Source organism: Rattus norvegicus, chromosome X, assembly GCF_036323735.1.
Source record: "Rattus norvegicus strain BN/NHsdMcwi chromosome X, GRCr8, whole genome shotgun sequence".
Lineage (NCBI taxonomy): Eukaryota > Metazoa > Chordata > Mammalia > Rodentia > Muridae > Rattus > Rattus norvegicus.
In genome coordinates, this window is record NC_086039.1 from 125,589,416 (window position 1) to 125,612,046 (window position 22,631).

The 22,631-nt window shown below is 37.4% G+C and overlaps 1 protein-coding gene across 2 annotated transcripts in view; it reads right to left on the bottom strand.

Annotated features, from left to right (window-relative positions):
- The window catches only part of Thoc2 (THO complex subunit 2), a 114,591-nt gene that overhangs the window by 88,867 nt on the left and 3,093 nt on the right, over positions 1-22,631 (bottom strand). For both annotated transcript variants that reach the window (XM_006257504.5, NM_001191756.2), the window contains exons 2-3: positions 8,670-8,728; positions 431-522 (exon numbers count right to left, since the gene is read on the bottom strand). In XM_006257504.5, the coding sequence (XP_006257566.1) occupies positions 431-522; positions 8,670-8,728 (151 nt within the window). The remainder of the gene's footprint in view (positions 1-430; positions 523-8,669; positions 8,729-22,631) is intronic.

Consider the following 22,631-nt stretch of genomic DNA (forward strand, 5'->3'; position numbering starts at 1 on the left):
TCAAATTAGCCACTTAAAGGGTTTTTTTTAAACTAGATGTTATTTTCTAAAAGTAGGAAGTAGATACAAATGAATGCAACCACAATTTAAGATAATTTAATTCTTAAAAGAAAAATGTAACAGTAATTATCAAAAAGTAACATTATTTGAAGAAAATACTATATTTCTAGAGTCAAAATATGAGTTAAGAAGGCTTTAACTTCATCACAGTACTTTTGTTTTACTCAACCCAGTTTATAGAAGAACTCTGTCTTCCCTACAACCAGAAAAAAAAAAGACTAAAATATCAATTTCTGTTGGGCAAAAATGGTTTACCAATATTACCTTTAAAACTATTATACTGACAAAATACATGCTATACACTTCGAAGAGCTTTATAGCAAAAGTGAAAAGATACGCAACAATCGCTGTTTTCGATGTATATACTTACACTAATGTCATTAAGAACACTGGATGCCTGTTCGTGCTTTAAATTTCCCTTAATGACATGGTATGACAACTCATAGAGAGCTTGCTGAAAATCTGTTGAACATAAAAGACAGGGTGTAAAGATAGTATCTTTAACAAGAAAGGCAAACTGGAAAATCTATTCTTTCTTATTTCTCATAATCATTATAAAACATGAGTAATAAAACATATTTATAAGAGTATACTGTAAGAACTTATCCTTTTACTTCTACAAAAGCATTAATGGATTTAGGAAAAGTTAACCATTTGTTCTCTACTGAAACTAGAGTTTAAGTATTTCCTTCTCTTTTCTCCATGGCTACAAATCTCAGATTCACACATTTAATATACTATGGACATCATTTAATATTTTGATTCTTCTTCAATACTTCCTTTTCTTTTCCAGTAGTTCTGGAGTTTAAGCAAGTGCTCTATCAAAAATCACAGCCACTTTAATATTACACAATGTCTCATTAAGTTGTGAAAGACAATTCTGCCTCAACGTCCCAGGTACTGAATTTACAGACATGTACTAACACAGCTGACCCACTAACACATTTTAAAGCACTTTCTCAGAATATTTCAGAAATATTTTAAATGAGTACACTATACCCCAACAAGATATAAACAAAATTTACCATTTCCCCCCTGCCAGCCACTTTCACAGATTTGTCTAAATGTGTTCAGAGTACACTCACTTCAATCTTGGTGCTACAATGAAACCTAAGGAGAAGAGTTAAGCATAATAGGAAATTTTTTCCAAAATCTAAATTTATTTTCCTCTTAAATTTCTATCAGAATTCAAAAAATAAAGCCCTATGTAAAAGTAAAAATATATGTATATAAACAAAAACTGCTATTTTATGAGAATTGTCAACTACAAGTAACCACGCTATTATCACCACTTCATTTCCTCAACAGTAAGTCTTTTATTGAGTAGGGAGTTAGAAGTTGCCTTAACACCTTCGAATCATTTTTTCCTGTATATTTTTTCTCCTTCCAATCATTAAAAGTGGAAAAACAAGGAGTGCTAAAAAACACTAATAGAGGGTTACTGACATAATCAGTTGATAAAGTTCTTGCCTACCATGCAAGAAGCTCTGTTTTCTATTTCCTATGACATAAAACCAGGCATAGTAACCTGTAATCCAGGCACTTGGGAGATGGAGGTAGACAGACAGATTTGCAGTCAATCTCAGCACATATATCAAGTTCCAGATCAGCATAGTCTACCTGACACACTCTCCAAACACTAAAACACAAATATAAAATAAAGCCTAGGAGCTAGAGCAATGTAGCTCACCTAGCAGAGTGATTCCCTTGCATTTCTGAGATCCTGAGGTCAATGCCCAGGATGATGAAATAGAAAAGTACTCAAAGGAAACTTATTCCAAAACATACAAACACCAGGTATGGTAGGAAACTGCCAGTCCTCAGTCCCGTCATTCATTCAGAAAGCAGGGGCAGGAAGAACACATGAGATCCTTCCCCACCCTATTTCACCCACAAGGAATCTAAAATAAAGCCTAGTTAGAATCCCTTTAGGAGCTGAAAAGGGCGCTGTGAGCTCAGAGATCAGGGAGCTTAGATGAAAGCAATGCAGATGATAGTGACTTGGTTTTTGATGTTTCAAAGGGAAACAAAGACTCTACCGGGGCCATTTGTGTGATATTTTGTGTTAAGAATCTGTAGGGCAGCAGAGTGGAGATACCTGTGATTAACAAGAGACCAGAACCTAGGAACTGATGCTTGTTAGCTGGAGCATAAAAATATGTGGTGATTGTGAAAAGACCAGCACAGGAAAGCTAGTCCTGCTCCTCACCAGCTGTGGCACTCAGGAGAGCTGGCTCCATCCTTCACCTCGGCAAGCAAGGGAGAGCTGGCCTGCTGGCTTGGACATGAAAGCTAGTGAGCTGACCAACTCAGCTACCAGCCAGGCCCAGATCAGAGCTTTGAGTAAGCCCACCCCAACATCTATCCCATCTAGGAGCTGCTGGAGTGTGTGAAGGGACCAGTCCTACAGAAGCTAAGTTGCAGAATCTGCATGACTCAGGGCAACAATCCTGGTGAGAATCCAGTCTTGATGGTATAGCAGAAGTCAGAGACCTCAGACCACACGAATGAATCATTGCAATGAACATTTGCAAGTAAAGCTGTTTGGATAAAAGGGTATACATACTGTGTGACACACTGTGACACACCAAAGCTTCCACACCAAGATGTTGGGGGGGGGGTTGTTCATTTCATTTTTAGTTTTTCTTTTGTGGGGGAGGTTGCAAGGGTAGAGGGCAGATATAGAGGGATTAGGAGATAAATGGGGTTGGGGGTACATAATGCATAACTCACAAAGAATCAATATTTTTTTAAAACATAAGGCAAACAAAAAGGACCAGAAGACATGAATAGAATTAAAATAAAAAAAATGTGGATTTATTGATTGTTGTGGGCTGAGAAAGTGTTGAGATTAACCCTATATTCTTACATGTTTCCTCTTTCAACAGAAAGATAGTGCCCACAAGAATTCTCCTATGATACCTATTATTTTCATATTACCAATTATTCTTGAAGCCAAGAATATGTGAGACGTGAGACTCCCTTCCTTCCTTCCTTCCTTCCTTCCTTCCTTCCTTCCTTCCTTCCTTCCTTCCTTCCTTCCTGAATACAATACTCTCTAGCTTGAGTGGTTTCAAGTAGGATGTGGGAGTCATGGACATTTTTCTTTCCTGCAACTCCTTTAATAAGGCAAAGATCCACTATTATCCACTCTAATTAGGCTAACTTGCAGGGGAACCATAGGCTTGGTCTGGCCTGGCTGCCTTGAGACGTATGACTCAGATTTTCAGGTTAGAGTCCATGGCTCATGGAGCACAATATGCCCTGCAGTTCTTGAGACACTAATGCAGTTCCTCAGGCAGTGAAAGGTTCAGGCCACTTTGTGCTTCTCTGTATGTTCCTCAGAAGTCAAGAAAGTATGTTAAGCTTGACAGGACAGTTGGTCTTAGACATGAATCTTGTGAACCCTGAATAGCTTACAAACATCATTATATCCTGGCAACTACAACGGTATTGATCCTGGCAACTGCCATTATATTCTATTTCTCATAAAGGTATAAAAAGCCTGACTGCCCTCAATAAAAATTGTCATAGTAGCTAGAGAGGTGGTTTAGCATTTAAGAGCACTAGCTGTTCTTCTAGAGGACCCAGGTTCAATTCCCAGCACCCACATGACAATTCACAATTGTCTGTAAGTCCAGTTCCAGAGGATCTGACACCTTTACACATACACACAAAAAAGGCAAAACAGCAATGCACATAAAATAAAAAATAAATCATTAAAAAATTAACAAAAAATAAAAAGTCACAGCCTCAAAAGAAGAAGAGAAGGAAAAGGAGGAGGAAGAAGCGGAGGAGGAAGAAGATAAGACAAAATCAGTGAGGCAAAATCTTCTGGGAAATATTTCCTTGGAGTCAGAAAACAAAGCTATGGTCCTAAGGGAGCCAAGATTATACCTCATGCTGGCAGAAGAATTAAGTAATTCTGAAGAGTTCCCTACTCATTTTATAGGCATTAGAGTAGTGGTTCTCAACCTTCCTTACGTTAAGACACCTTAAAACAGTTCTTTATGTTGTGGTGACCTCCAACCAGAATATAATTTTTATTGCTACCTTATAACTGTAGCTTTGCTGTTATGAATCATAATATAAATATCTGATATGCAGGAGGATACCTGATATGCGACCCCTGTGAAAGGGTTGTTTGATGCACAAAGAGGTGGTAACCCACAGATTGAGAACCACTGCATTAGAGAATTATGAAGAGTAACACTCTGAGAAGCCAGGAGAGGCCATTGGTAAAAGTCTGACCTCCGCTGCAGTAAAAGTCTCAGGACTGAAGAGGACATGGAGAGCAGCTGAGGCATGACATCATGGGAGACCAAGACAGGCCATGTGTGAATATACAGCCTCAACCAAAGTAGAAGGCCCAGTAATGAAGCAGTCACAGAGACAAGAAGACTTCGTGCCTTGTGACAGGATCAGAGTCCCTGAAGAGAACTCAAGAGAGGACAGTGGTGAAGATGCAACCTAGTTATATCAGGAAACCTCAGTATTTTGGAGAAAGCAGATGAATGCCAAGGACAGCGAAGCTATGGAGTGGAGCCAGCCCGAGCCTAGGAAACTAGCTGGGTGAGCTGTGGATGGCAAAGCCAGAGTGCCACTGCCACGGCCCTTGGTGCCCAGATGACAATGAGTAGGTCCCAGACATCAAGCACCGAACTCTGTTCACTGTGAAACTTTGCCTTGGCTTTTCTTTGACTGCGCCCTGGTTATTTTCTCCTGGAGTAAAAAAATAACCTTTTAAAACAAGAACACATAGTTCAGAGACTGAATTGTTAAAGCGACTATAGTTTTTAGAAGGAATTTGTATTTTGGAGACTATGGATATTTTACAGATGCTTCAACTGTGAAAGAAACTTTAGGTGTTTTAAAGAGACTTCACTTGATCTTAGCCAAGAAGCGATGTTTTAAAAAGTTAACTTTTAAAGTATTTGAAATTTTAAAGAATGAGACTTTTAAAGTTGGAATATTTTATATTGTGACATTAACATTAATACAAGATCTTGAGGATGAACAAAAAGAAATGTTAGGGTCTAACAATGCTTTGCTTGTGTGTCAAGTTGACAAAGGGCCAATTGTGCTAGCTAGTTTTATGCTAATTTGACACAAACTAGAATCACTTGGGAAGACCAAACCTCAACTGAGAAAACGTTTCCTACCAGACTGGCCTGTGGGACATTTTCATGATTGTTTTTTGATGACTGCTGTAGAAGGGCCCAGTTCACTGTGGGCACTGTGACCCTTGGGCTGGTGATCCCAGGTACTATAAGAAAGCAGGATAAGTATGCAGGAGTAAGGGGTAGGCTGTAAGCAGCACTCCTGAAGGACTTAAACATTAGCTTCTGCTTCCAGCTTCCTGTCTTGAGTTCCTGCTCTGATGTCCCTCAATGATAGGCTACAAGTTATAAAATAAAATAAACCCTTTCCTCCCCAAATTACCTTTAGTCATGGAGTTTTGTTACAGCAACAGAAACCCTAACCAAGAAAATGGTGCTTTAAAACTACCAAGATAGCCAGAGTTGGAAAACTTTACACTTACATTCACAATGTGCAGGGAAACATACAACCTTCATATATAATTCAATAAATACTTCACATTAGTGCTAACATTTTAGGAAAAGCAGTTTTAAGGCTAGCAACTAGACAAAGGGATACTTGCATATAAGTGTTTGATGTCAGGTCCTTTCAAAGGAGCAGTATGAGCTCTTAACTGCTGAACCATCTGTCTAGCCAACAATACTGTTTCATTGCTAAAAAGCAGAGAAAACTTTAAAAGTGAACAAGCAGTATGAACAATGTAAATTGTGTCCCTCAAATGAACTTAATTCCAATGTATAACAAGGAATATGTAAGAGAGAATACTATCCATAATAAAACTAAGACACAACAGAGCAGATTCTAAAGATGGGATTAAGTCAGTTTCCTCCACGAACCACCAAATAGGATCTTACACCAAAGCTTGGCTACTGGCAGAGATTAAGCAATGGGCCTGTGTGTTAAAGGGAAAAAGAGGAGAAATGGAAGGAGAATAATGGTTATTCAGACAGTAAGGCCACAGCCATAACTATTTTTGATTCATGTGTAAACCAAAACAAGTAAATGAACTATAATCATATACTTTTTTTTTCTTTTTTTCGGAGCTGGGGACCGAACCCAGGGCCTTGCGCTCTACCACTGAGCTAAATCCCCAACCCCTATAATCATATACTTTTAAGGATTCATGCAATCATTCAAAACTGAAATTTTCAATCAAACAAGATCAAAATTAAGTAAGTCTAAAACTAATAAGCACAGAGAAGAAAAAGTAAGTAATCCAGTGTTTGGGGAGTGCTTTCTCTTTTGGAGGAGGGGTCTCACAATGTATCCCAAGGTGGCTTCAAACTATCCATCCTCCTGCCTCTGCATTCCCAGTACCACCAACCCAGGCACAAAACCTTCAACCTATAATCAGTTTTGCCTACAAGATGTGCCAAGGTAATGGTGGCGCACAACTTGTGGAAATGACCAACCAAAGACTGGTTCAATTTGAAGCCCACACAAGAGGGAACCCATGCCTGATACAGCCTGGATGGTCAGGAAATAGAGCACAACAACCCAGAGACCTACAATAGAACCAAACACAACTGGTAAGAAACAAGCAAATGAATCAACAAAATGATCCCTAATGATATTTTGCTATACTTATAGATGGATGCCTAGCCATCCAGCAAATGATGGGAGCAGAGGCAAAGACCCACAGCCAAATATTAGGCAGAGCTCAAGAAATCCTGCAGAAGAGGAAGAGGAAGGACTTTAGGAGCCAGAGGGAATGAGGGTACAACAAGAACACAACCCACAGAATAAACTAAGCAGGGCTCATAGGGGCTCACAGAGACTGAAGCAGACCCTATATGGGTCTGATGAGCTAGGTCCTCTGCAAATCCATTACGGTTACATATCTTAGTGTTCTTATGGAACTCCCAACAGTGGGAAAAGAATGCTCTCTGACTCTTCTGCCTATGCTTAGGACCCTTTTGTTCCTACTGGACTGCCACTTCCGGCTATGACTTACAAGTCTCTACACAGTGTAGCGTGTTAGGCCATGTTCACTTTCAGTAGATATCCCTGGAAAGGGTTTTTGGAAAGGAGACAGAGGAGGAATAAATCTAGGGGAGAGGGAAGGTGAAAGAGGGGACTGAAAGAAATGGAGGCAGAGGAAACTGTGTTTGGAATGTAATATATGAGAAAAGAATTTTATACACATATACATATATGAATGCTTTTATGCTTTCCTACACTTCCAGCAGTCAACTTTACTAGGCAAAACAAATGTGTAGACATACACAAACACATACTTGAAAGTCATTATTAGTGATCATACACATTTTCTTGGAATACTGGAAACAAAAAAAACGGGGGCTTCTAATTTGCCTGGCCAGTGCTCTACTGCTGAGCTATACATTTATACAGCCTTATTATATGACTTTATAAACAAGGTCAAAATCTAGTACTTTTGGGTTTTACCCTAGACACATTAAATGACTTTTTTGTTTGCTATTTCGTTGGTTGTTTTTGAGACAGGGTTCTACTATACAGCTCAGATTAGCCTAGAACTCACTCCATAGCCCAGGCTGGCTTTGAAATCACAATATTCATCTCAGCATCCAAAGTTCTACGATTACAGGAACGTGCTACCAAACCCAGCTGAGATGTTAAGTCTTAAAACAACGCTTCCTATAACAGAAACCAAAATTTGGTGTTCCCTGGCTAAAAATACTTTCCCCTCAAGCCTCCAAATGTTCCATCTAATAAATATATTCTCTCAAATTAAGGTAATACTCAATTTTTGATAAAACCAAAATAAATAATACTCAATTTTTGATAAAACCAAAATAAATTTTTCTATAGGAAAAACATTGTTCTTAATCATCTATTCACAATGCCATATAACTATAATAATTGTTATATAAAATAAACTATTAGTTATAAAAATACTGACTTTATACTAAAAAGTACAGGACTATCTTCAATAAAAGCTATAAATAAAAACACTATAAATCAGACACAATTGCTTTTATTTTGGCTTGTCTTTTGCCAAATCCATGTTCCTAGTTTTAAATTAATGAAAGCTAAACAGTGAAATTCCATAAAAGTAAAATCTACATCCTGCTTAATTATGGAACATTTTTACTTAATATATCCTATCTGTGTATACAGCAAACACTCCTTTGCTTATATTTTCCATGACAACTGCCTTTAACAAGCTCCCCAGATACCACCTGAACACATCCAGCTTGAGCAAAAACACTGAACTGGGTTGATGGAAATTTTCTAGTACAAATATGAGCAAAACTGTTTTTCTTTCAGGATAGCTTTCTCTCACATTTATGACTGGTACAGCTAACTACAGAAATTTAAACAAATGTACAAACAATTATAAAAGACAGATGAAATAATGTGTGTATCCAAGATGTATAGTCTTAGTGTTAACTACAGTTTTATTACTGACCATAAGGTCTTAATTACATGCATTCTTATACTTTTGGTTTCCATACATAAGACCAAATAAAGATATACAATTTTAAACAAAGCAAAAACGATAGCTATGATACTTTTAAAAATCATACCTCTGTAGGTCGAACTGTCATGGCTTTTGTTTTCACTGAGAATCCGGCATAAATGCAAACTAGAATTAAAAAAAAAAACAAAAAACAAAAAAGTATCAATTTCCAATCCTAAAACATTTGATTCCTAAAGAACAAGTTTTAGCTCCTAAAGAGTATATGGAAATGTCCCAGATGTATTTAAATACCTATGATCATGACAAAACCTTTTAACCCATCAGAATTAGAGATCAATCAACCCATCTTTCTGAAAATTAGCAAATCATTTTTTACATAAAAAATTTTCTGCCTCTCATTATGAACATTGGGTAACTCAACAGTAAATAAGAAATGTCTCTACTTGACATAGTGATGCATGGTTGTAATCCTAGGATTTAGGAGGTAAAGAAACCAAAACAAACTACTACCATAGTAAATTTGAGACCCTATCTCAAATAAAATGTCTCCATTTTGAACTATTTCCGCCAACAGAGGAAATGGTGGGTAAGAAATCTAGATTCCTCCCTCTTTTTTTCCTTTGAACAAAGGCTAAAACATAAAGGGAGCACTGTAAGTGAGGGTGGGCAGAGAAGAGGGAATGATTAGGGTTGGATATGACCACAGTAAATTGTGCACAGAAATTAAAAGATCATAATGAAACCCATTATTTTGTATAATAATATATGCCAATAAAATGATAGAATTAGAACATCTTCCTTTTAAGATCCCTAATAAAAAAATCTACCATCTGTCAGTGGCTTTTTACACCATGGAAACAGACTAACAAAGCATTATGTCCCAGCTACTGATGAAATAATACACCATCCAGAGAAAATAAAATCAGAATGTCAAAGAAATACTGCATTCTCATCTTCAATATAACACTATAGATAACATGCTATCTACTACAAAAACAAAACAATAAAATAATGAAAGGGAAATATAACTGAAACAAGATTGACAAGGAGTTGGTGATTACTAAACTAGAAACTAGAAAATGTTTGTGCAACCCAAAATAAAAGCAAAACAAAACAAAACAAAAAACACCAAAAGGGGCATCTTACAGGATATGAATTAATACACTGAGGGGAAGGGTATCCCTTATCTATACCCTATCTACAATGCTTAGAACAAAAACTATTCCAGAAATTACTTTTTTGCATATTTCTGTTCAAAACATTTTTATGTACCTAAGATAAGACTGAGGACTAAAACATAACACGAAATATATTTTGTTTCATATATACCTCATACGTATATAAAGAACTGGTTTCATGTATGTGTGTTTATTTTTCTTAGTGTATAGCATGTTCATGTGCCTGTGGAGGGCACAAGGTGTCAGATCCCCTGGAGCTGGAGTTACAGGCAAGCAGCTGTGAGCTGCTCAACATAGGTCCCAGGACCTGAACTAAAATCCTCTGAAAGAGCAGTTAAGTGCTATCAACTGCTAAACCATTTCTACAACCCTCTAATAATAATCATATATATTTAACTTTATGCATTCAACATTTTGCTGTACAGTGACAACACATATGCCATTTTATTACTTAGTAGACAGACTTGCAAGTGAGAACCTGAACATGCTCAGAAAAGGTGTTACTGTAGCTGAAAGGGACTAACAGGGTCTTGTTTTCCCTGGAGATACAAATAAACCATGCTTTTAAGCTGTGTTCTTTCAGCCTGTCAGTAATGGAAGTTTCTACTAGCAGTATCTCAGTACTCAAGTTTCAGACTTTGGAGCATTTCCAATCTCAGCTTAAGGATGTCCAAGTCCTTTTCCTTCCTCCCTTTCCTTCTCAGTGGAATCATCACTCTTATGCTTGCAAGATCATTTGTCCTTATATTTGATTGTTTTTGCTCTTAGCAGCACCACTTTCTCCCCCATACACACAGTGGGATCTTACCCACTTCCAAGGCAGTAATTCTTAGATGTATCTACCTCCAATTTTATCTCTACACCAAACACATTTACAACTGCTACTGGATTTTCTAACTCAGATGCTTAGTAGACATGCTCAAAAAAAAAAAAAAAAACAAACACTCAACCCTAATATCTTGACCATCATCTTTCAGCATATCTGCAACACAGAGACTGTCTAAAGAAATACTGCTTATGAATAAAATCCTTAGCATCAAAAATTTATTATTAATTTATGCAAATTCAGAACACAGGGCTGGAGTATAGACCAGTGGTAAGTCACTTCTTAGCATGCATAAGGTTCAATCTCCAGAACCAACAAAAAAAAATGTCTGAGCTCTAAAATATCTGAGGTTTGGAGGGGTAGTTAGTTAGGGTTTTGTTTCCCAGTGGCTCTACCTCCAGAGTGCTTGCCTAGTTTTTTTTGTTTGGCAGACACCATATATCTTACCTTGTAGCCCAGGCTAGCCTGGCACACTTGATCTTCCAACCTCAGTGTCACAAGCACTGAGATTCCAAGTGTGTAACATCATATCCAGTGCTGTCATTTTTTAAAATGTCATTTAAATACCCTGATAAAATGAGAAGTTTACATAAACAATTCCTACCCAACATTAAATTATTACCAGTTGTCTGCATGAAAACTACTTGTAAATCTGTCTTTATTTTTTCAGACAGGGTTTTTTATTTAGGGTTGGAATATACTCACTATGTAGCTTTGACTAGCCTCTAATTCAATGTAATTCTCTTACCTCGACCACCCAAAATGCTAGGATTATAGGTAGTCACCAACATGCCCATGACAGTGGTTTTTGTTTTTTTTTGTTTGTTTGTTTGTTTTTTTGGTAGTACACGTCTTTAATGCCAGCACTCTGGAGGCAGAGACAGATGAATCTCTGTGAGTTGGAGGCCAGTCTGATCCACATAGTGAATTCCAGGCCAGTCAGAGGTACATATTCAGACATGACAGTGGTTTTTAACTGTAAGCTTAACTATCCTGTTTTTATAGAACACCATTTTTTCCACTTAAGAAACAACTAACAAGCTATGATTACAACCAACCAAGTTTGTTACTTCAAGGAAAACAGTATTTGTTGTCAATGATAAACTCTAAGCTTTTGAGCTAAAATAATTTTGAAAATCTTGTTTCTGCCACTATGGGGATGACTACTGTCACAGATGATTCCCTGATCATCTTTGGTGGTGACGCTAAGGAATGTGTATTTGATACCATAAAATGAAGTTTGTCAATATTTGGAAGAGTTGGATATTTCAATGAAAGTCGTTTTCCAAATGGACGCTGTATATTGTAAAATGACTGTGGATAAAAGATCCATTCCAAAATGAAAAAGAATCAAATGGATTTTATTTTCAAAGTATCACAATATTATTGCTTTGTATTTGATGGGGTGGGGGGTCTGGTTTAGCTAGGGGTTTCTGGTTTGGTTTCTTTTACCTTCTTGTTAGAGACTGGAGGGTTAGAAGGCAGACTCCCACTATGCAGCCCTAGCTAACTATACAGACCAGGCTGACTTGGAATTTGCCACAGTCCTGCCTCTGCTTCCTGAATACTGGGTTTACACCACCATACCTGGCACCAAGGTTGTTTAAACTTGGGTATAGGGAGAAAGTGTCACTTGAGCCCTGGAATTCTAAAGCAGTCTGGCAACATAAAATCTCTCTTTAAAAAATAATAAAATAAAAAGTAGAGCCAGTTGTGATGATAGATAAATATAAGGAGTGAATTCAATCCCTGGGAACCACATGAAAGGCAAAGAAGAAAAAAATATGTAACAAAGACACAGACACACACACAGACACACAGACACACACACACAGAGACAGACAGACAGACAAAGAGAGGACAGAGGGAGAGATTGAGATTAGGATTTTGACATATCAAACAATAATGTGCATAATCATCCAAGAAGCTTAATATAATCGTGATGTCCTTGCTAGCTATTTAGCTGTGTGAGACTAGATTTTCTTCATAACCTCAATCACGATAAACCTATTACAATCCCTAACTCACAATAAAAATCAATGCCAGCTACAAAAGATTGAAAAATGAAGGGCTGTCAAGATGGCTTACCAAATAAAGGTGCTTGCCACAAGCCTGAGAATTTGAATTTAATCCAAGGAACCCATACAAAGGTATAGAAGGAGAGAGAGAGCCTACACAAAGTGGAAGGAGAGAACATCTCTGACCACCACACCCATGCAACAGCACACTCTCAAAATTACAAGCACACACACACACACACACACACACACACACACACACACCCCTACACATACACCACACACATTCACATACACAAAATAATGATTTTAAATGCTAAATCAAAATGAAAAGAAAGAGGTATCATGCTTCATGCCTATATATGCCCATACACCACACTCCTGAGGTGGAGGAAGGAGGAGTGCCTTGAATTTGAGACCAGTTTGGCCTATGAGGAGAGTTCTAGGAGACTACAAATCAAGGTTCCAGGGTAGATTACAGATCAAGACCCCATTTCAAAAAGAAAATAAAGTTCCCAAAATAATATAAGATAACCTCATTAACCTTGGAGTCAGGAAGGTTTATTCACTCAGAGGACTGAGACAGGAGGACTATCTTGAATTTCAAGAAAGTCTGGGCTAGCATGAAACCCTGTCTGAAAAATACAAAGAATGACAAAAGTGGGAAAGAGAGGCATTAAGCATAAAGGCTACTAGCATAGCAAATAATGGATCAATCTGACAATAGTAAAATGAACCATTTCTTTTTTTAAAAGATTTATTTACTTATTATGCACACTGTAGCTGTCTTCAGACACACCAGAAGAGGGCATCAGATCCCATTACAAATGGTTGTGAACCACCATGTGGTTGCTGGGATTTGAACTCAAGACCTCTGGAAGAGCAGTCAGTGCTCTTAACCTCTGAGCCATCTCTCCAGCCCAAATGAACCATTTCTGTTCATCAAAAGTCACCTTTAAGTCCCAGTGTGGATGCAGATGCTAATCATGAATTATAGACCACCCTAGGTTACATATCCAGACCTTATCTCAAAAACAAACATAAAAAGATCACTATTAGCTAGACATGATGGCACATTTCTGGCACATATCAGCACATAGGAAGCTGAAGAAGGAAAATTTATTGTGAGTTAGAGACCAGTCTAGGTTACATAGAGTTTTAAGACATCCAGGGCTACAAAGTTAAAACCCAACCTCAAAAAAATGTTTAGAGGTCACTGTTTTAAGATTGAATATGCATGTACCTACGAAAATGCAATATAACCCACAAACATGAAGCATCTCAAAGATAGCAAAGAAAAATTAATAGGAAATTATGATGGTTTACATATGCTTGGCCCAGGAAGTGGCACTATTAGGAGGTGTGGCCTTGTTGGAGTAGGTGTGTCACTGTGGGTGTGGGCTTTAATACCCTAGTGCTAAGTGCTAGCTGTCTGGAAACCAATCTTCTAGCAGCCTTCAGATGAAGATGTAGAACTCGAAGCTCCTCCTGCACCATGCCTGCCTGGATGTTGCCATTCTCCTGCCTTGATGACAATGGACTGAACCTCTGAACCTGTAAGCCAGCCCCAGTTAAATGTTGTCCTTATAAGAGCTGCCTTGATCATGGTGTCTGTTCATAGTAAAACCCTAAGACAGAAAACACAAACAAAAGATATAAAGAAGATCCTCATGAGGATAAACCAGAACTTCTAAAGACCAATAAAATATATTAAAAAGATGCTCAATGGAAATAATAAGCTGGGCTGGAGAGATGGCTCAGTGCTTAAGAGCACTGACTGCTCTTCCAGAGGTCCTGAGTTCAATTCCCAGCAACCACATGGTGGCTCACAACCATCTGTAATGGGATCCTATGCCCTCTTCTGGTGTGTCTGAAGACAGCTACAGTGTACTTATATAGAATAAATAAATAAATCTGTTTTAAAAAAAAGAAAATAATAAGCTACAATGAAGTATACACAAATCACACTGACATTTTTTTCTAAGTTTTGCTGCTGTTGTTTTGAAACTAGGTTTCATATTGCTCAAGCTAACCTTAAATTCCTGATCCTCCTGTCTCAGCTTGGCCAATCTTCCCATCCTCATTAATATGTGATTCTAACTCTAAAAGTCAGGTATAGTAACACATGCCTATAATCCCAGAAATTATGATGCAGAATATGGAGGACCAAAACACAAATGCCAAAATAATGATTATCACAGAGGTGGTGAAAAGAGAGATCAGAAAAAGAGGTTATGTTACCTGATGGGGATGTAAAATAGATGCATTTTGGTTTTTGTTGTTTTGTTTATAAGTTTATGGTTTGTTTTGAGACTAGGTCCTTCTATGTAACCTTAGTTGGCCTAGAACTTGCTCAATAGACCAGGCTTGTTTCGAATTCAGAGATCTGCTCATCTCTTGAGTGTTGGGATTAAATGTGTGCCTACCACACATGTAGCTGTTAGCTTGCTTTTTAACTCTACTTCTATTATGTAGCTAAGGCTGGCCTCAAATTCATGATTCTCCTGTCTTAGCCTCTAAATGTTAGTTTATAGGCACGTGAATTGCATTTGAGTTGTACAACTCTCTATGCTCTACATGTTAATATTTAGGCACTTCTTTATATTTTTGTTCAATTTCACAATTTAGAAAAAAATCTTATAGGTCAACTTTTTTTTCCAGATAGGATCTCAATATGTAGCTTTGGTTGGTTTAGAATTCACTATGTAGACCAGTCTGTCTTTGAAATACAGAGGTCTGCCTGTTATTGCTTTCTGAGTGCTATGATTAAAGGCATGGACCACCATGCCCAGCCATACCAACACTTTAAATCAACGAGTTTCTTTCTTTTATGACAATTTCATGAGTACTATATTTTTATCAATTCCACTCTATCCTTTTTCACCTCCAACTCCTGCCAGCAGCCCCTCTACTCCTGTCCAATTTGTGAGTGGGTTGAATATGTCCCTGGCATATGCAATACCTAGAATTCAATCCTCAGCAGTGGGAGAAAAAAGCTTATAGTTTCTGTTTATCTATACTATCTTATGCCAATATGATACCATAATACCATCACTTACAGAGAGTATCTATGCTATAGGTTACCCACATCCCTCTACCTTGCCTCTGTATCATATACTTTGATATTCCATTTGTTGGCTAGAAAAACCCAATAAACACCTTCTGGTCCACAACTTAACTTATACATTTTTCTTTGCTGTTTTGCTACTATAGCTGAACTATAGCCTTGCACATGCTAGTCAAGCACTCTCTCAATAAGATAGACCTTTATCCTTCTTCTGTTTTATTCTTTGAACAGTCTGGACAAGTTTATTAAGCTAGCCTTGAACTCAGTCTGTAGCCCAGGCCAACCATAAACTATGATTCTCCTATCTCAAGTAACACCAATACTAGCTATACAATTACGTTCAAAATTAAGAATAAAAGGCAAATGCAAAGCAATTACTAATTAAATCTATATAAAATTTGAAAATCTCCATTATAAACTATTAACTACTCACTACCTATTTAAAAATGTATTCAACTGGGGGTTGGGGATTTAGCTCAGTGGTAGAGCGCTTGCCTAGCAAGCACAAGGCCCTGGGTTCGATCCCCAGCTCCGAAAAAAAAAAAAAAAGAAAAAATGTATTCAACTAGACAGGGCTAGCAAGATGGTTCAGTGGAAAAAGACCTGTCTCAAGAAGTTGCCAATAGAGAGGATTTAAGTATTCTTAGCACAATAGATAAATATCTGATGTAGCAGTTCTCAACCTGTAGGTCGAAACCCCTTTGTGGGTAGCATATTAGATATTCTGAATATCAGATATTAACATTACAATTCATAACAGCAGCAAAATTAGTTATAAAGCAGCAATGAAACAATGTTATGGCTGGGGGTCACCACAACATGAGGAACTGCATTAAAGGGTCACAGCATTAGGAAGGTTGAGAACTGCTGATCTGAGGTAATGCATATGCCAATTACTCTAGTCTGATGATTACACACTGTATACATTGTTAGAGGGCTTGGGGTTTTGGTTTTTGAAGAAAGTTCACAAAACCCAAGATGGCCTCAAACTCACTATGCAGTTCAAACTGGCATTGAACTCCTGATCCTCCTGCCTCTACCTTCCATATACTGGGTGTTCTTAGCTTTGTATACATGTACTGAATACTCACTGTAGGCTCAGGATATGGCTCAGTGATCACCTAGCATACATAGCCTTGGATTTGATTCCTAGCAGCACACAAACCTAGTACCATGGCATGCACCTGTAATTCCAGCACTTAGGATATGGTAGTAGAAAGATCAGAAATCAAGATCAACCTGAACTGTAACAGTAAGCTTGTACCTGGGATGTGTTATGTCTTGAAGGAAGAGTAGGAGGGAGGGAGAAAAAGAAAGAAATTGCAACAAGCTGTAGGAATTCATGCATTTGAAATCCCAAAGCCTTGAAAGACTGAGGCAGGGTTACCACAAGTTCTAGACCAGCATGGAATACAGAGTAAAATCCTGTCTCAAAAGGGGAGAGTAGAAATTGTTTTTTTAATTCTTCCTTTGTTCCCTCACATTTCCACCAGCTTCATCTACTTTCAGCAATAGTAACACATGTCTTTTTCAATAAGCCTTTCAGTGACTGGAGAGATTGTGTCAGTGTTCTAAACTCCTACCTATGATACAGTCATCATTACATAACTAAGAAATTTTATATTGTCAGTCACTAGGCCACAAGCACATTTATTAGCCTGCAGACAATATTGTCATCATCTCAAAGGTTTGCTAAAATTGTATACAAAATCATTAATGGGTTATCACATTCAGGCAATTCACTGGCATAACAGATACGTGTCCTTAAAACAAAAAAAGCATTTAGAACCTGAGGCAAGAAGATGGAAAGATTAAGGCAGACCTGGATATAGGAGTACTCTGTCTCAAAAAAGTTTTTTTCAAGTATCAGTTTAACTATGTCTTCTTGAAGCAATCTACAAATAGTAGGCCAGCAAGTATCCTTAAAGGTAATTGGTTCTGAATGTTGCATCCCTCTTACTGTCCTATCTGTCAAACACTTCTGGTAAACTTCTCTACATTACAGGATGATAACAGACAAAATTACCTCATATACTTGCCCATTATAATATGACCTTAAAATATTCAAATATTCTATCTCAGCCCAAACATCAGTATTAATTTATACTCTTAATATTTAAGTTTACCAGTTTTTCCACTTGTCAAATAGTTCTGTGCTATTATGGAAATGCTGCTTCAACACCTAAGAACAAACACAGAAACCTACTTTCTGTTAAAGATCTGTAAAAACGTGAATGAATGAGTTATGTTTTTCTAATGATTTCAGAAGTATACTGTGAATCTTCTTAACATGAATATTTATCTTTTCATCTTACTCCCCATTTTCAGCAAAAAGGAAACATAAACAAGCCTGAAGTACTTGTACTCACAGCTTGTAAGCTTGCTTCAAATATAAAAGATTGATAATCACCTGTGCTTCAATTAGTTTTTAAAAACATATAGCAAAAAGGTTAAATAGTTTAAGCATAGTACTTGATCTATTTTCAATGCTGTAAGAAAAATACTACCCTCAAAAGTAAATATGAGGGCAAAATCATTTTACCTTGTAGAAACATGAACTTATGAAGAAAGCAAGAAATATCATAAGACAAATTAACAAAAGCTTTACCCTTCTAAGTAGGAAAAGCAGTTTCATTAAAGGCAAATTATTTCAGCATTCTAAAATAACTTAGCAAACAAAGTAGCAACTTAATAATTCCCTAATGTTGCATCAACATTTTCTGAAGAATGAATTTCTCTTAATAGAAAAACAGACAAAGATTTGCACTTAATTCATGAATACAAGGTAAAATATGAAATCAAATTAAAAGTTTCAGGACCAGAGATGTTGTTCAGTGGGTAGAGTGCTGGCCAACAATGTATTCTATGCCCTAGGTTTGATCCCCAGCAGCTCATAAACTAGGTATGATACTATCAGTCTGTATGGAATCCTAGTCCTTGAGATGTGAAGGTGTGAGATTAGAAATTCAAGATCATCATTAACTATACAGCCAGTTCAAGGCCAGCCTGGACACTCTGTCTCAAAAGACAAGTTTTAGGGGCTGGAGACCAAGCACTTAGGACACTGAAGTAGAATTACCAGGTGTTCTAGGCCAGCTTGAACAATACTTACAAATTACTGAATAAATCAATAAAACAATAAAATCTTCAGGAGCCCTCTACTATTTTTATACCTCTTATAGAAGAAAATCATGATACAAGTTTTATAATCTTTTAAAGAATTGTTTAAATTTTTGGTGTATGCATGTGTGTTTAAGTGTAATCATGGGCACCTCGTGAACACACACAGAGCCTGCAAAATTAAAAGAGGGTGGGAGACATTATCTCCTAGAACTAGTGTAGAACAGTTGCTGGGATAGCTCTTCAGAACCTAAAGATTTCCTTTGATTATGTTTAATTATGTATATGTCTTTGAGTGTATATAAATCATGTATAGGTGTCTGGGGATACCAGAGGTGATGGATTCCGGCGCAGCTAGAGTTACCACTTGTAACTGGTTATGAGTCACCCCAACATGGACAAGGGGAATAAAACTCTGGTCCTATGCAAGAGCAGTACGCATTCTTACTCTGAGCCATCTCTCCGGCCCTACAAGTTATATAACATCTAAAAATATATTTGGTGGGCCGGAGAACTGTATTAGTGGGTAAAGGCACTTGCTGCCAATTGGGCCTGATGACCTGAATTCAATCCCCTGGTCTCACATGATGGAAGAAAAATAAATAACAAGAATTGTCTTCTGACCTGCATCCCAGAATGCATAAATATACACACCTATATGAACACACACAGACAAAATTTAAATGTTGAAAAAAATAAGTGACATTTATACATACACTCTAAAACTAATAGTGTACAAGTATGTGAGTAATGGACTGTTTTGACAGATGAAATATTACTAACAAAGCTTATTCCTCAAAGTCATGATCTTCTGGCTAACAGACAATTGGTTTTCATGGAATACAGTTAACATATTTGTCATTAGAAGCTCTGTCAGGGCTGGAGAGATGGCTCAGCGGTTAAGAACACTAACTGCTCTTCCAGAGGTCCTAAGTTCAAATCCCAGGAACCACATGGTGACTCACAACCATCCGTAGTGAGATCTGATGCCCTCTTCTGTGTGTCTGAAGACAGCTCCAGTGTACTTATACATAATAAATAAATCTTAAAAAAAAAAGCTCTGTCAGTCATAAATTTGAAAGAAGGCAAGAGGTTATATGGAGGGTTTGAAGGGAAAAGGGGAAGAAGGAATGATATAACATTATAATCTCAAAAAAAATAAACATTTTTTTAAGTTCCTGTTGTCGTGGACACAGTAAAAGAGTTTTTGAGTTGCTTTTGTTTTGTTTTGGCCTTTTTAAAGACACTAGAAAAGGTCTACAATTATTAGTGGGAGAGGAGTTGTCAGGGGAACTGCAGGTTACCTTGAGACAGGAAGTAAAAGTCTGAGACAGAAGCAATGATGATCTATAGCCAAAAGTTACTAGTTAGTAGCAGCTTAAAAAGGAATGCTTTCTCGTTTAGGACTGCCAGAGGCATAGTTTGGGGAAAAAGCAACTATTGATAATGCAGTAGAATGTCAATTAGATATTCATTCCTAATGTCTCTGCCTTTTCTGTCACTGTCTTTTCATTACATCACATATACTGCCTTGAAAATTGTATCAGCAATAAAAAAATTAAGGAATATTTCACCAAAAAAAGAAGAGTTTACTTCCTTGAAAATTACAAAATGCCCTATACAGTTTATGGGGTTTTTTTTTTTTCTGTTTCTTTTTTCAGTGCTAAAGATCAGGGAATTCAGAGCATGCTATGCTATAGTGACATTTTTGATAATTTTGGAATTTTGGTTTCTTAAAAAAAACACAGAAATATTATAAGAATGTGCTTTTTTTTCTTAATCCTACACGAAGGGACATGGGGTTGCTTCAGACTGTCTGCAGCAGGTGACCGTGACTTGCCTTGTGCTCTAGAAGAAATACAAGTTTTGCCAGCTGCAGATAATTTCTGCCATTGTGTGACATTTGGAATTCTGGGAACTTTATAGAGGGTACATAAATTCAAGGACCAACCGCCCTCCCCAGAAGCATTATAGGGATTTGTTTCAGTTAGTAGCTGTGTGGTCAAAGAAGAAACAAAGGAAAGAAACTGGATTCGGATTCAGGGATCTCTTTTTCTCTCTCCTCCTCCTCCTCTCTCCCCTTCCCCCTCTTATCCTTGTTTCTTGCCTAATTAGTGTTAGAGGGTGAAACCATGGGGCTAAAGGGTGAGAAGAAGAACTCAGAAAATAGCAAAGACCAGATACACTATGCAAACTGCTTTACCTCTGAGCTTATTCTCACCATCATGTTGCTTCTATCACTACAGACACTTTAACTCTCACAATAGCTATATACTGCTACAATACAACAAACAATAAAAACTTGGGAATCTCATGAAACACAACACATACTTTTAAAGAAAGTCAGGGCTGGAGAGCACTTATTGCTCTTTCATAAAGGAATAATCAGTCAGCCATTGTGGTACATACCTGAGATCCCAATAGTGAGGAGGCTAAGCAGGAAGATAATGAATTCAAGGTCACCCTGGACTACAAAGCAAGTTCCAGATCAGCCTGGGCTACAAAAGACCTTATCTCTAAAAGCCAAAAAACATTTAAAATTATTAAATGAAAAGGGAAAAATCCACCTAAGAAATAATCTTACATATGGCCATCCTCCAAAAACCAAATGTATTTACTCTACCCTCACTTTTAGCATTTCTAGTTGCTATTTCATATTTAAATTTTGTAATATATTCACAATACTATTTAACAAGATAAAAATGCTAATATCTATAACATGATTTTTAAACCTCTAAAATTAAGCTATATGAAACAAAGTTTGTATATAAGGAAAAGAAGTCAAATAAATGAAAACAAAGTAGAGGATGGTAATGTATTTACATTGTTTAAATAGTGATTGTTTAAAATATTTCATTATATTAGGACCTGACAGTACAGGCCTGCCATCCCTGAAACTTGAGAGGCTGGAGTAGGATGATTTCATGTTCATTGCTGGCCTGGACAATTGAACAAGACCCTGTCTCAAAATAGAAAATTAAAGGGCTGAGGATGTAATTCTGTTGGTACAGTGCTTGCCTTAGCACGCCTTATGCCCTGGGTTCAATCCCCAAGTCTGAATAAACCGGGTGTGGTGTGCCTCTCTAGGACTTTCCAGCACTAGGGAAATAGAGGGAAGATCATATATTCACGGTCACTCTCAGTTATACAGAAGTTCAAAGCCAGCTTGGGACACTTAAGACACTGTCTTAAAAAAAAAAAAAAGGAAGCCTGCCTATAGTGGGGGCATACCACTAACTAGTACTTGGGAGGCAGACACAGAGATAGAGATAGAGACACAGAGAAAACCCCATCTTGAAAACCCAAAAGAAGAAAAGAGGAGGGGGAGGAGAAAGAAGATAAAGAAGATGAAGACAACAACAACGGTGGCAGCAAAATGGGCTGGGCATAAAGGAAAACAAAATCATTACATTTACAGGGAAATAGATAAAACAGTAAATTATTATTTTAAGCAAGACATTTAAGAGTACATATACATATGTCTAAGTCATGAAAACAGAAAGGCACAGTAAGAGAGGAGTGAATTTGAAGGAAAGAAAAGGGTAGATCAAGAGTATGTAATAAAGGTCAGCCATGGTGGTTTATAAATGCCTTTAATCCCCAAATTTTTTAGCCTGTTCTACAAATTAAGTTCCAGGAAAGGGGGGGGGGAAGGGGGAGAGAGAGGGGAGAGGGGAGAGAGGGGAGAAGAGAGAAGAGAGAAGAGAGAAGAGAGAAGAGAGAAGAAAAGGGCAGGACTAGTTAGGAGAAAAGGGCCATCAAGAAATGGGTAAAGGAAAGCAGTAAGGAAGAAGCCAGCAAATTAAAGTATGACATGTGTATGAAAATATCATTAATAAAATGTATTACTTTGTATGCT